At 46.0% G+C, this 15,862-nt stretch overlaps 1 protein-coding gene and 1 non-coding gene across 2 annotated transcripts in view; both read left to right on the top strand.

The window, feature by feature from the left end:
• Window positions 1-12,329: 12,329 nt before the first annotated feature.
• TRNAS-AGA (transfer RNA serine (anticodon AGA)) lies at window positions 12,330-12,411 on the top strand. The gene has a single exon. It is a non-coding gene; the product is annotated as a tRNA-Ser (tRNA).
• Window positions 12,412-12,467: 56 nt separating this feature from the next.
• The window catches only part of HS1BP3 (HCLS1 binding protein 3), an 85,872-nt gene continuing 82,477 nt past the window's right edge, over window positions 12,468-15,862 (top strand). Inside the window, exon 1 of the mRNA XM_050950907.1 lies at window positions 12,468-12,617. Coding sequence (XP_050806864.1) covers window positions 12,577-12,617 — 41 coding nt within the window. The 5' untranslated portion in view covers window positions 12,468-12,576. The remainder of the gene's footprint in view (window positions 12,618-15,862) is intronic.

Here is a 15,862-nt window from a genome sequence, read left to right as displayed (position 1 = left end):
TGTGGTGGCCTTTGCTGTGCCTCAGGTTGGATGTTACTCTGCAGCTTGTGAACCCAGCTTCAAGTGCTGCTTGGAGAGTGGTGATGGTGACGACAGCGATTATGTTAAATGCGCCTTTAGATCTGGGTGCTGCTATTTCTGCAACGTTCCCACTCTGGGAGCTAGTGAGAGAGGAAGATCCCTCCCCACCAAACACCCCGGTCCACCTTCTTGCTTGTGAGGAGGAAGGGTGAGAGGACTTGGCTGGGTTGCATTACATTTAAATGATTTTAGGTTAGCTGCTCAGGGATAGATTGTAAACGCCAAGCAAGCACATAGTTCACTCCGCAGGCCAAACACAGCCAAATTGCTGTGTGATTTCTGCAGTGCAGAAAAACCAGAATCAGTCTTTGAATGTTAACTAAGGATGAGACTGAAGTCAGTGGAATTAGTTCCGTGAGTAAATGCTCACTGACATGAGGGAGGGTTGCTCAACCTACTCCGAAAAGGTTAGCTGCAAGGATGGCATTGAAATATCTTCAGTTCCTTCTAAAGTATGTGGCCCTCATGTAGGCTGTATTTGGGTGCTCTCTAGTGGACAGTAAAAGTAATCAAGTGGAAAGCTCTGTTAATGTCCATTTTCTCTAAGCCAACTGATCCACTATCTTAGCTGCATTTTTAATGTCTGTACTGTTTATGTGCTATTTAGGATGGCTAAATTCCAGCTGATCTGCATACAGCACATGGGGAGGATGACAGAGGGGCATAAAATTGCTTTTCATGTGAGCTTGACCTTCTTATACAATCTCCCTCCCTCCAACTCAAAAAAATCATTTCTCCTCTCCCAAATGAAATCAACCAACCAGTTTGTGTTTTTTTCTCTCCCTCGTCCCTATTGATGCCCTGCTGAAATGCTGACTGCTGCTCCTCTGAAACGGACCAGGCCGCTTCCTTCCACTCTGCTCCCTGTCTCCCTCCTGCCTGAAAAATGCCAGTGGCTCCCTCTGATTTGTCCTTCCCACTTCCTTGCCAGGTGGGAGGAGGAGAGAAAGATGGAGGGAAATTGTAGAGCCCCCTCCCCATTTTCCCTTTTGTCCCTTTTCAGAAGGTCCCAGGGTAAAATATTGTAACAGGTGAGTCAAAATGTGTAAGTCCAAAATGTTGACAGAGTTGTAGTAATCGGCTAGATTTCCAAAAGTTCCTCGGTGTTACCCGAGGTAATTCTGGAGATCGCTGTCTGTCCAATAGTCCACCCTGTTAGAATCCAAAACAGTTCAGAGATACAGGATCGATCCCTGGATCCATTTGTATAGATTCTTATACCATCTTTCCATGGAAATCAATCTGGCAGGTGTTTTTATTCACAGCATAGGCTCTTCCTTTGTTGATTAAATGCAAAGAGTCTGTGAATTTCCATTGTCAAAGACAGTGACCCATGCTTTGAAGTTAACATTCTTGTACATTTCCAAGACTCCAATCTCCTGTGATGGGTAAACATAATGTAAACACAATGTGATGGCCAGAAACAATCTTTCTTTAGTTTTCATGAAGTTTACACATCCAGTACATTCACATCTTGACACTAACACACACTTTAATTTAGGGATATCTAAAAACTGGGTATACAAAATGTAATGCGATAGTAAACAACAGGTTATAGATAAGTGAAGACAATACCATTATTTCTTTGATATCCACACACAAATGAATTGGTCCACAGATACAGAACACTTAACATTTCTTTGATATTCATCCACAAGTGAATTAGTCTATGACTTTGATCTGAGCTGGCCTGTAAGCATTACACCTATGTCTCAGCTGGACTCTGACAGCTACATAGCTGGAATCTCTCTGGCTCAGTTGTGGATTAATATTGTTAAAATAGGTGTTAGCATTTTAAAAAGTGTTTAGACTCCATTGAGTGCCTGTGAGATGGTGCCTGCATTAATCTTGTCATATTTGTGTTTTTCAGTGTAATGTAGTGTTTGAGCAGTTGTTTTGTGAGCTTCTGCATGGCTGGTTTTACCATAAGGTGAACTGAGGTGGCTGCCTTTGGTGCCAGACTGGGGGCAGTGGGGTGCCACTAAGACCCAGAGTGTAGAAAATTGTGTCTGCTGCTGCTGCATATGTATTCTCTCTGCTCTAGATGCACAGAGATGGTGGAGTGCTGTGCTGGAGGAAGGAGAGCACAAGAGACATAACAGGCAGGCAGAAGAAAAGGTGAGAGGGAATAACAGAAAGCAGCAGGAGCTGCAGGGAGAGAGAGGAGGAGGAACCTCTTATGTACCTCTCTAGCACCCCTAGAAGCCTGGACTGATTAACACCAGCTTCTCAGGGAGCTTCCTGTTTCCTGCTGCTTCCTTGAACCCACTTGAGGAGAAGAGGCAGTCAATGAAGTAGTAGGAGCCAGATATCTTCTCTCACTCAGGCCCTGCTATCAACCTGCTTATTTGTCCCCTTCAACTGAGTGTTAAGAGCCACTATAGCTGGCACAGAACAACAGTCATGAGTGAAAGAAGAAAACGTCCCTCTGGGGCAGCATTCAGAAAAAGAAAGAAAGCAAAGGAAGCTTTTCAATCTCAACAGGAAGGAGCCCTCCTGAGATACATATACACAAATGTTCACAGTGACCCTTCCGTCCCCAATGAGGATGTGAGTGGTGAGGAGATGCCTAATCTTCCAGTTAGTCAGAGTGCAGGTGACCTGGCAGCTACTGCAGCATCCATATCTCCATCTCAAATGGATGTAACCATGCACATTCCTGAAGAAAAATGTAGATCAGAGAAGAGTGTGGTGGAGGTACAAGAAACAGCTGCTGCTGAGTTTAGTTCCTTAAATCTAGATGATCCAGGACTGTGGACCTACTTGAGCAGTAGCCTGAGGGACTTCCTTGTACTGCATGGGCCACAGCAAGTGAAAAAAGTCATGTTCCCCAAAGAAAATGAAAATAAAAGTTTCTATCCAACACATTACTGGTGTAAAATCCCTACTGGTGACAAAGTAGAGAGGCCATGGCTTATGTGCTCAAAAACCCAGAATGCTGCATATTGTTTTTGTTGCAAACTCTTCCAGTCTAATGTTCCAGCCACACTGGGTTCTACAGGAACAAAGAGCTAGAAAAATCTGGTTAGAAATCTGGCATGCCATGAGATGGCAGCAAATCACCAAAGAGCATTCCATAGGAGGAAAGAGCTTGAGATGAGACTAAGGTTAAAGGTCACCATAGATGATCAGCATCAAGAGAAGATTGCATCAGAGTCTCTTTACTGGCAAAACGTTCTGAAAAGGCTCATTGCCATTGTGAGAATGCTTGCTACCCAAAACCTAGCACTGCTTGGCACTTCAGATCAGCTGCATGTGCCAGACAATGGAAACATCCTTAATATTGTGGAGCTGATGGCCCAGTTTGATGCTGTACTCCAGGAGCATCTAAGAAGAGTCAACACCCAAGAAATGTACACACACTGCTACCTGGGAAAAAACATTCAAAATGAGATCAAAGAGTTACTGGCAAGGAAAGTCAAACAGAAGATTGTGGCAGATCTGAAGTCAGCAAGATATTAGTGTTATTCTGGACTGCACACCTGACATCAGCCATACGGAACAAATAACTTTAATGGTGCATTTTGTAACAACAACAGAACCTAGTGAAAATATCTCTGCAATAGTGACTGTCAGAGACCATTTTCTAAAATTTATTGACATTGATGATACTACAGGAGCTGGTATGACAAATGTGCTTCTTAAAAAGCTGGAAGATACGGGAACTGTGATAGCTGACATGAGAGGTCAGGGCTACGATAATGGTGCCAATGTGAGAGGAAAGAACAGAGGAGTGCAGACATGAATCCAAGAGTTAAACCCTCAAGCTTTTTTTGTCCCATGCAGTTCTCATTCATTGATCTTGGTGGTCAGTGATGCAGCATCAGCTTCTGATGAGGCTGCCGAATTTTTTAATGTAATTCAAAGCATCTATGTATTTTTCTTTGCATCAATTCATTGATGGCAATTTTTGAAGTGACATCTAGGAACATCCTCTCTGACACTGAAACTACTGAGTGTCACACGATGGGAAAGTCGAGTGGAGGCGATAAAGCCCATCAAACACCAATTTGGGAAGATAGATGGTGCCATAGTTGCAATTATGGAGGATAATGCTATGACAGGAACTGTGCGTGGAAGAACAGTGGCTGAGCTAAATGGAATCACCAGAAACATGCATAACTTCAAATTTCTGTGTGGCTTAGTGTTGTGGCATGACTTACTGTTTGAAATAAATGTTGTAGGCAAGAGACTCAAAGTTGTTGACCTTGATATATCTGGAACAATGGAACAACTGGACAAAGCAAAGTCATACCTATAGTCTTACCGGTCAGATGAGGGATTTCAAAACATTCTGAAGGGTGCACAGAAGTTGGCAGAGGAACTTCACAGTGAAGTTATTTTCCTACCCATTGAGGAATACGAAAGTCACCGAAGAAGAAGACATTTTGATTACGAGGCACAGGATAATCCCATAAGAGACCCCAAACAACAATTCAAAGTTGAATTCTTTAACCAGGTGCTAAATTGTGCAATACAGTCAGCTGAAGAACATTTCTTGCAGCTCAAGGAACACAGCAGTATATTTAGGATGTTGTATGATATTCCAAAACTCCTCACTATACCTGAAGAAGACCTACACCAGCAATGCAGGGCACTAGAGACAGTGTGTTGACACATGATGACATGCGCGATATTGATGCGAGTGATTTAGGTGATGAACTGAAAGCCCTTTCAAGATACATTTCAGCAAGATCAACTCCAAAGGCTGTTCTGGAATATATGTGCACAAATAAGATGACCACCCTCTTGCCAAATGCTTTTGTTGCTCTGCACATACTTCTAACACTTCCTGTAACAGTTGCCAGTGGAGAATGCAGCTTCTCGAAGCTGAAGTTAATAAAAACACATCTACGCTCCACAATGACACAGGAGAGGCTGGTCGGCCTCGCAACCATCTCAATAGCTGGTGATTGGCATAAGGAAAGGCAGTACTGCAGTGTGTTAAGAAATGTAATTATTTTGTTTTTTTTTAAAGAAGCTCTCAGGCCAAACCTAAGGCCTACCCTGTAAATAAACCAATGTGAAATGTTAAATCTCTGGAGTGGGACTGATTTATCCCAGAACCCCTCAATGCCAGGGGGAGAAACACTGAGCCCTGATATGACAAAAAAGATGTGTTGTCACACTGCTTATTGGGAGGTCTAGTGTATGAATGTATTTGGTTTAGTTTAATAGGTGGGTGTAAGAAAAAACAAGCAGGAAAGCAAAAGAATGGCCTGAGATTAGCCATATCCCAGCAAACACTTAAGGGACATTAAGAGACAACGCCAGGATAGGAAAAGTCCTGGGAATGTAGAACAACAAAAGGACTACAGTACAGTAACTCCTTGCTTAACGTTGTAGTTATGTTCCTGAAAAATATGACTTTAAGTGAAACGATGTTCAGGGAATCCAATTTCTCCATAAGAATTAATGTAAACAGAGGGGGTTAGGTTCCAGGGAAATTTTTTTCACCAAACAAAAAACTATACACAGTATAAGTTTTAAACAAACAATTTAATATTGTTCACAGCTGTGATGATTGTGAAGCTTGGTTGAGGTGATGAAGTTAGAGGGTGGAAGAGGGTGGGATATTTCCCAGGGAATGCCTTGCTGCTAAATGATGAACTAGCACTCGGCTGAGCCCTCCAAGGTTAACACATTGTTGTTAATGTAGCCTCTCACACAAGGCAGCACAAACACGAAGGAGGGGAGACAGCATAGCAGACAGAGACAGACACACACCTTGTATGTGTGGGAGAGAGAGAGATGCACACTGCCCCTTTAAGTAAGCTGACCCACTCTTAAGTGCATTGTCTTTTTAAGTGGATCAGGAAGTCAGCTGCTGCCCCAAGCTCTCTCTGTCTCTCTTCATCCGTGTCCCCACCCTGCTCTATATGGAGAAGGGGTAAGCAGGGTGTAAGAGCAGGGGGAGGGGGACACCCTGACATTAGCTCCTCCTTCCCCGCCCCCGCCACAGGAGGCTCGGGGAGCAGCTCCAAGGCAGAGGGCAGGAGCAGCACATGGCAGTGGGGGGAGGGACAGCTGAACTACCTGGCAATTGATAGCCTGCTGGGCAGCTGCTGCACAGTGAACTTAGGGGAGTGGGGAGCTGATGAGTGAGCTTCTGGTCCACCCTGGTTACAAGCCCCCACCAGCTAGCTCCAATGGGCTGCTCTTCCTGCAAGCAGTGGACAAAGCAGGTGGCTGCCAAATGACTTAGAAGAGAGCATTGCACAACTTTAAACGAGCATGTTCCCTATTGATCAGCAACGTAACAATGAAACAATGTTAACTAGGACGACTTTAAGTGAGGAGTTACTGTAGTTTCAAAAGGAACACTATCTCTCTCAATGGGGATAGTTGTTTAGGGGAACCAGACTAAGATGCAAGCACCTGCTGGGGTATATGAAGAAGTGAGGCCTGTTTAGGTTACTACCAGGAAGACTGTAGGTAATATGTAATACTGTTGTGCAACAACAACAAAAAAAAAGGCAAATATCATTCTGGAATGTTTGTAAGCAAGACATGAGAAGTAATTCTTCCACTCTTCTCAGCACTGATAAGGCCTCAGATGGAGTACTGTACCCAGTTCTGAGCACTGCATTTTGGGAAAGATGTGGAGAAACTGGAGAATGTCCGAAGAAGAGCAACAAAAATGATCATAGGTCTGGAAAACATGACCTATGAGGAAAGATTGAAAAAATTGGTTTTGTTTAATCTGGAGAAGAGAAGACTGAGGGGGGGACAGGATAACATTATTCAGATATGTAAAAGGGATACTATGGGGTGCTGGAACAATTTTTACAGTGGGGGCACTGAGAGCGATTGAACCAAACTATAAACCTTGTATATAATGGAAATCTCTTCAAGCCAGGCGGTGTGGCAGCACCCATACCTCCAGCACCAATGGGATGACACTTTGTTTTCTTTAACAACTGTGGATAGGACAAGAAGAAATTAGCTTAAATTGTGGCAAGGGAGATTTAGGTTAGACATGAGGAAAAACGCCTTAGCTATAAAGGTAGTAAAGCACTAGAACAAATTACCTGGAATCTCTGTCACTGGATGTTTTTAAGAACCTGTTAGTCAAACACCTGTCAGGGATGGTCTTGATAATCTATAATGTTACCTCAGTGCAGGAGACTGGACTAGATGACCTATCAAGGTCGCTTCCAGTCCTACATTTCTAAATCCATGTGTGTGGACTTGTTTTACAATTCTTGTTTCTCTAGATGCTTTACACTGATAAACAAACAATACCTGGTTTAAGAAGACGGTTTGGTTATTATATGCACCACTGGTCACAGACTCCTGAAGTGAAGAATCACAGTCAGACCTGCTGAGTAAGAACAGTTCATACCACAGGGTATTGTAACCCAGGGTCCAGTTCAGGGGTGGATAAAGCGCAGAATTCCACCTCAGAGAGGTAAAGGCACGAAACCAAGAGGGGGTGCACCCACAAAGGTGCAACTACCCTGTACCGATGATGCTAATCTGCATATTTGTATAGAATCATAAACCTCAATTTAAAAAAACAGAAGCTGTGGGTGGATTTAGTGCTGGTGAAAGGTGTCAGATTGACAGGCAGTGGGAGGGAACAATGTTACTTACAGGACAGCAGCCTGCTAACCTTTCCACATACATTGCTCTACCAGTATGTCTCCAACCTGACTGGTAGGGACTCAGCCTCTTGGGGCAGCAGGGAGATTTCAAGGCAGATCAACACTAAAAATGCTGCATTGGTGCAGCTGCATGGATGCAGATGTGCTGCTGTAGGCTTAAATGAAGTCGATCCTATGCTGACAGGAAAGCTTCTACCATCGAGGTGGTTAATCCACCTCCCGGAGAGCTGGAGAAGATCTCCCGTCGACATAGCATTAGCTACACAGGACGTTAGGTCAGTATAACTATATTGTTCATGCGTGTGGATTTTTCACACCCCTGAGCAGAAGAGAGGTTTGGGGTGAGGTGGGGAATAGGGGGTGGACGGGGAGTTTGGGGTGTGCAGGGCTGCCATGATGGGGAGAGGTGCCTCTCCCCTGTCCCCAGACCTGGAGCTGCTGCGGTGGGGAAAGGTGCTCTTCCCCAGCCCCAGGGCTGCTGCGGGGAGAGAGGGCTGGGGGGAGTCCTCTCTTGCTATCACAGCCCCGGGGCAGCTGCACCCTAAACACCTCATCTCCAGCCCCACCTCAGAGCCCACACCCCCAGATGGAGCCCTCACCCCCAGGGCTGTCCTTAGGATTTATGGTGCCCTAGGCGGGATTATTAAACTGGTGCCCCTGTGCCTGACTTGCTCTGAGCAACACAAACATAAGCTTACAGTATTGGAAAACTTGCCACATGCATGTTATTAAAACCAATTTAACTTAATGAAGCACACTGTCATGCTGATGGACTAGCACTAAAGAAGTAACACTATAGAAAAAATTCTGATTTGACAGAATGATGCAAATAATATAATTTTTTAAATTTGTCAACATTTTATTGGAAATGTATATGAAGAGGTATTGAAACAAGGATTTGTTTTTAATTAAAAGCAATCTTTCTGGATTTTTTGGCTGCAAAATCAGTAATGCCATCGTATGACAAAGACAAAGTGATGTCTTGTTCGACTGCAAGAATAGCAAGACCAGTCAAGTGTTCCTGATTCATTGTAGAGCGGAGATAGTTTTTAATGAGCTTTAGTTTTGAGACACTCCGTTCTCCTGATGCTACTGTTACAGAAATTGTCAGTAGAATACAAGTGGCAATGTACACATTAGGAGATATATATATATATATATATATATATATATATATATATATACATACAAGTTTGCTGGTATGAATAAACTGTACAATGTCCATCATTGATTTTGCATGTGGCAACACTGATGACAGCGTACTCAATTCTTCATACAGTTCAAGTCCATTTAAATCAAAACTATCACCGTGCTTCAGGAGGCTCTCTAGGTTCTTGCACTTTGTCATTAGTTACTCTTGTTTTCCTATTTCGTTGAATTTAGTCCCACTCAGCATGCTGCCACTGAGTAAATGGAACCCCAGGCGGACAGTGGGTTGAGTGGCTTAGCCGGGGTCTCAGTCGCCGGCCTGCTTAGCCCGCTGCCAGCCTGGGGTTCCTTGGGGGTTCCAGGCCAGCAGCAAGTGCTGAGTGCGGCCGGTGGCCAGGACCCCAGCTGGCAATGGGGCAGCAGCCGGAACCCCAGAGCATCAAAAATCAGCTAGCATGTCACCTTTGGCACGTGTGCCGTAGGTTGGCAACCCCTGCTCTTTACGAGTGGTTCCCAAACTAGGGTTCGCGAACCCCTCGGGGTTCGCAGAACGTTACAAGGGGTTCGCCAGAAAAATTTCACTAATGGCTGCCAGAGGACCCCGGGCATTGGAGACAGCAGGTGGGACCCAGTTGCAGGGCAGATACCCCAAGCCCCAGGGAGAGCGGGGCCTGGCAGTTTGGGCTGGCAGCCCGAGTTCCGGCGGTCAGCAAGGGTGCTGGTAGCCTGAACCCCAGTGCTCTGACCTAGGTTGGCAGTCCGAGTAACAGGAAGAGTGGGGCTGGGCAGTTGAGGCTGGCAGCCTGAGCCCTGCCCCCGTCAGCAGGGGAGCCAGCAGCCCGAACCCCAGCCTGAGCCCCAGGAAAAGCGGGGCGGGCAGTTGGGGCATCCATCACACTGAGGAAATTTAAACTTAAATCCCTGAAAATATTCATTTTTAGGAGGCGGTTCATGACATTTCACAATTCAGTGAAAGGGGTTCACTGGATGTTAAAGTTTGGGAACCACTGCTCTATACACTAGTAAGGAGATGAGCATATTACAATTGTTGGAGGGCTGTATTTAGCAGTAACAGGGCTATAGGAAAGTCAGTCAACATTTTTTGTTTCTCTGATGAAAACTGGCCCACTCCCTTCCCCATACCAAACTTGTCACAAATAATTGTCAACAACTTAATTTTCTGTTTTTGGCTAAGATATTGATTTTTAAAAAATATATATATTGAAATTGAATTCAGGATTGTTAGCAAGCATTTTTGGCAAACTAATTTGTTAAATGATAATCTATATGGCAACACAGTACTGCTTTCATGCTTGGCTCACCCCCAGCCTGCTGGTCCAACAGCTGCAGTAGAGGAGGAGATAGGTGGAAAACTGCAGGACCCCAAAATCCACCTCTTGGGGTGCAGAGTGGCAACAGCAGCAGCAAACCCTCAGGTCCGATCACACGCCACTAGGCACCTTCACCAGCCCAACGGACCATGGTAAAGTTAGCACACCATCTGATCTCAGGGATGGGGCACCCACGGAGCCACAGCAGCTCATTCTCCCCTGTGCAGCTCTGCCCAGGGGAGAGAAGCACTTCCCAGCTAGGGTGACCAGATCCAGATGTTCTGATTTTATAGGGCCAGTCCCGACCGATATTTGGGGCTTTGTCTTGTATAGGCACCAGGAGTCTATATAAGAAGAAGACCCCAAAATTGGGACTGTCCCTATAAAAGTGGGACATCTGCTCACCCTCCCCCAACCTCCTGTCCTGATTTTTTGCACATGCTATTTGGCTATCCCCAGCCGAACCCTGTGCGACCATTCAAATCCTGGCTGCCTGCAAAAGAAGTGAGTTACTTTCACTTTCATTCCTCAGTAGGCAGCCAGGGAGTGGAGGAGGGAGATAGGGGTGCTCTGTGGGGGGATGGAGAAATGTGGGGTGCTCCATGGGGTAGGAGGGAGAAGAATGGATGTTATGGGGGACAACAAAGGATACTGCCAGAGCCACCGAGCCTGCCTCACCTCACACCAGGGGGAAAGAGTCACACTCACAGGTGAGTTCCTTCCCCCACCCCTACCCAGAGACCCCAGCAGCCAATCCCCTCTCTCAGACTGTGCTGCATTCGGCTCTCTCTAGGACCCAGCAGCCCTGCTCTTACATGCTCCCCTACTTCCCATCTGTCTGGGGTCCCAGCAGAGCGGTGCCCTCAGACCTAATGGTGCCCTAGGCAGCTGCCTATTCTGCCTATGGGTAAGAACGGCCCTGCTCACCCCTCTGCACCCCAACCCTCTACTCCAGTCCTGAGCTGCCTCCTGCACCCTCATCCCTGGCCCCACCCCAAGACTGCACTCCCATCTGGAGCCCTCACCCCCTAACTCCCACTCTCTGCCCCAGCCCTGAGCCTCCTCCCTCACGCTGAACCCCTTGGTCCACCCTCATCACACATCACCTCCATACTGGTGCACATAACAAAATTCATTCTGCAGATGGATGGAAAAAAAGAGAGGGAACATTGCCTGGAAACAGGGGTGGCTCTAGCTTTTTTGCAGCCCCGAGCATGGAAGTCAGGCAGCCTTCGGCGGCTTGCCTGCAGGAGGTCCCCGGTCCCGTGGCTTTGGCTTACTCGCCGCCGAATTGCCCCTGAATCCATGGGACCGGTGGCCCTACTGCAGGCGCACCACTGTAGGCTGCCCGACTGCTGCCCTTGCAGGGACAAGCCGGGCGCCCCTCCCCCGTGGCTTGCTGCCCCAGGCAGGTGCTTGGAGCACTGGTGCCTGGAGCTGCTGCTGCCTAGGAATAGTTGCTTATATGTATAGTATGTGTGACTCCCATTTTTTTTTTTTTTTTTTGGAGGGAGTAGGGAAGGATGTGTGTGTGGTTGGTGTGTTTCTTTGAAAGTGAGACAGTAACGGCTTGATCCTGAAAACATTGATATCCGTTACTAACTTCATTGCCTCGCCAGTACGTATGAGTTTGCAAAATCAGGCCTCAAATTTTAATAACATATTTTTGGGTTTATTTCATTTCTACAGAAGAACAAAGACTCACGGTACAGTTTGTGTTTTCATGAGTTCAGCTACTACTGGTGCCAAACAAAAGTGCATCTAGGTCAGGATCAAAGTGCTCCTTTTGTGCTGAACTGCAAATAGTTTCAGCAGGGCTGAATTACCTGGGCTGGCAATACTCTGTAGCTCATCAGAGGGCAAAGGTGGGGGCATGAATCCTTCAGTGACAAATCTACTGAGAACAATTCTGATACATTTTAGTTAGTGGATTCTTTTAATAAAGGTAATGACACTGGGTGGCACTATTACTAAGTGTTGTAAAGACATGCCGGGGCAACTAGTTAAAGTACAAAGCGAACAGACGAGCAGCCTAGTTCAGCTTGTGACATAGGAATACTGATCGTTATCCCATTATCCATTAAATACGTCCTATATACCAAGAACAAACACAGGAGAGAGGAATTTGTAGAGCAATCCTTTGAATAGCATAAAAGGAAGTGTAGTCGTGGCCGAGTGGTTAAGGCGATGGACTAGAAATCCATTGGGGTCTCCCCGCGCAGGTTCGAATCCTGCCGACTACGGGTTTCTTTTGGCTCGTTTTTCCCGCCTGTAATTTAAGCGAACGCCCCGTGGGGCAGAGCAGCCGGAAAACAGGCCGGGGGAGCGGGGCCAGCCCAGCACGGAGTCTCTGCGCCGCAGCGGGCTCGTAGCGGGGGAGCGGTCCCGGGGCGCTGCGGGGTGGCAGGATGCAGCAGGGCGCGGCGCCGGCCGTGCTGGTCACCAGCAGGTGAGGGGCCCGCGGGGCGGGGCACCGTCCCCGGGCCCGCAGCGGCTCAGGGCTTGGGGCAGCTGCCGCTTCCTCTGCCGGGGCGCCTCGCTCCTGCGGCCGCAGCCCCCGCTGGGACACGGCCTGCGCGGGATCTGCGCCTCCCCTGCGCGGGATCTGCCCCGGCCGCCTGCCCCCTACCCTGCCGGGGGCTGGAGCCACCCTCAGCCGGGCGCCCCCCCGGAGCGCTGCCTGCAGCCACCCCCGGGCCAGGAGCTGCGGCCGCAGCGGAGCCTGGTGCCGCCGCGCTGGGGCCTCGGCCGGGCCTGGCTGCGGGGCGCCTCTGGGCTTTGCGGGGAGCGGGGGGAGGTTCGGCAGCACTAGCAGGACTCGGCTGGAGCCCTTTCCACAGCCGCAAAGGGGGCGCTGGGGAGGTGGGTGATGATCTGAAGGAGATCCGGCCGCCTAGCAGGGCTGAATTACCTTCCTCCCCCTGAACATCTACCAGGCCAGTTCCCTGCTCTTGAGGCTTTCTCTTTCCCAGAGAGCAGGGACTGTTGTTAGGCCCTTTACTGGGGTCCAAAGTTATGGGACTGGCGACAAACTCCTGAGCATCAGAGGTTTCCGCGCTGACACTTGGGGTTTGGGCTCTGCAAGTGGGAAACCCAGAACTGTGCAACAATCCATCATTTTCTGCACAGCAGGAGGGACTCTCTTTCATTAGGCTGCCTGAGAATAGCCAGACGAAATTTTCTGCAAAAGCCTGTTATGCGGGATGGCAATGCCAGCACTGCCTTCTTAATCAGTGTAAATTAATCCATTTTAATTTCTGCCCTGCTAGAAATTCTGGAAGTGAGATTACAAGTGAAAAATGTGTGGTTTCTCTTCAAGTGTTTGAGGTTCTCTGCGGCTGTAGAGTACAGCTATCTACCGCTATAGAGTAGTGTATAAATTCATCAACGTTATTTATTTATAAGCATGGAGCTGGGAAGGGCACAAGCTGCTTTATGGTCGTCTTTGTGGCCGTAGGTAATGCACCTAAAACCATTCTACAAATGTGTGATTAGACAAATAATATTCTGAAAGTGAACATTGCTCACTCTTCAGTAAGAGCCTAATTCTGCCAGGTGCTGAGGGCATTTGGCTGTTTCTCAGTCAAGAGGATAATAATAATAATAATAGAAATCTTATTTCTTTTTATAAGAAATGTTTAGAATTTGTAGAATGCAGCAAAAATTGCTGAGTCCCTAAAATTGTGGGATTGGCGTGTTTGTTTGCATGCTTGTTGGAGAATGAGTATGTTTCAAGATACGAGTATGTACAAAGTACAGTAGAAATACCATCTTTTTGTTCTGCATTTGGACAGCACCTCTCACAATATGATCCTGATCCATGGGCAGGTATCCTTGTTGCAACCATACAAATAATAAATAAATCTTGAAAGTTATGTATAGGAAAAAATCTGCATGTGCTTTTGATGGTACCCATTATCAAATGTGCATAGACCAGCCTTCATCTTTATTTCTGTTTATATTCTACTGTAAGCTTGGTGATATTTAACTAGGCTGCATGCCTAGCAGCTTGAGCACTTGTCTGGTGGGAGGCCAGAGTTGTGTCAGTATGGAGAACATTATATGTGGTTATATCATATCCTACAAAGTCTGGGCAGGATAAAGTGGATGATATATTGGCACATATAGACCCCTGACAAGTCTGTGTGGGGGACCAAGGTCTGGTGACAGGCAACTGCATCCTTTGTTCCATAACAAATGATGCCCCTGTTTACTGCTATGAGTAGTCTCACTGACATCAATGGAATGACTCGTGGTAAAGTTTGAGCATTTCTGTAACATTGCAGGTTCAGGGCCTTGGATTGTAAACTCTTCTGGGCAGGGATCGTCTCTTACTCAATGCAATCATAGAAGGACGAGCATGGTGGGGCCCCTGGGTGCCACCAAAATTCAATTAATAACAATACTGATAGATCCCAAATGTCCTAGGGACATTCATTTTGAATGTAGGCAATTCAAAATCTCTAAAGTCGCTTCAGATAATGCATCTTCCTGAATTTCCCTGCCAGTTTTTATGGTTTTAGGACCACGATTTCATAATTAAAAATAAATAAATAATAAATAAATAAAATTCCCTCTCCTGTTACTGTGGGAGAGGTTTGCCCAAATAACAGGGAAACTGCACGTGGGAAACAATGACAATGACACTGACCACATGCAAAGTGCTGTCAAAGTCACAAAGTTAACAAACTGCAAACAAAAATACCATTTCCCTCTCTAAACTCTTTCAGTTGTAGTAATCCTAGCTGTTAAAAAGCCCAAAAAGCAGTGTGAATTTTTTTTTTTGGGTGGATAGCCCTTTAATTTCATAGCCTCTGATTCAGTAACCCTTGTAGTTAAACTAGTGTTTTGAACCCAATACATTTGAAGTCAGTTGCTATCTTAATATACAAGAGTGTTGACAAGCTGCTACATTTCATTCTAGACAAAAGAGTTGTTCCATGGACTGAGAAAGCTGGAATAATAGTGGATGGTTTGTCAGTACATTTTCCTTTTCTTATTGTTGGGGGTGCTGAGAGGGAGAACAGATTGCTTTATGAATCTGCAATATAGAGGTGTGTCTAAGGATTTGTTACCAGAAACAGAACTTAGTCAAAACTACAAGCCTGCTGAAGTGTTGACTAATTCTTACTGCTGCAATCTGAGTGAGTAAGCATTTGGGGAGTGTTATTTCTAACATAAATCTATATTTAAAACAAAACAGATTTTATTGTCAGATGTCCCTTACTCAACATTGTTGGCTGCCGCTGCTGGAGAAGACACTCCAAATAACAGCCATAATTTATATGTGAGCGAAGCAATCTTTTGTGCAAACATCTAAGCAGTACGGGCAAAATTCTGTTTTCTGACATCAGGACAATCCTGGTTAAGTCAATGCACCAGTGTAACTGAGAACAGAATTTGGCTTGATTTTAAAATGAGTCTCTACCAGTGTTCAGAGAAAGAAAAGGGATTTTGGACAAGACAGAATACCACATAAAGCATATAACATTAGTTACCTAGGGTGAAATCCTGGCCTCAGTGAAGTCAATGGGGCTAGGATCATGTTCCTTTTCAACACAATCTGCAAAGAGGGGAAGGTGAGAAATTGGGCTAGTGTGCTTGTTTGTTTTTTTATGATTTATAAAGAAACCTCAGTTTTTTTGTTTAAAAAAAATTCGACTTGTTTTTTACATTAGAAAATATGACTTGTCT

This window comes from Gopherus flavomarginatus, chromosome 4, assembly GCF_025201925.1.
Source record: "Gopherus flavomarginatus isolate rGopFla2 chromosome 4, rGopFla2.mat.asm, whole genome shotgun sequence".
NCBI classification, from domain to species: Eukaryota; Metazoa; Chordata; order Testudines; family Testudinidae; genus Gopherus; species Gopherus flavomarginatus.
The sequence above is the reverse complement of the archived record's forward strand: the minus strand, read 5'-3'. Positions and strand labels throughout refer to the sequence as shown.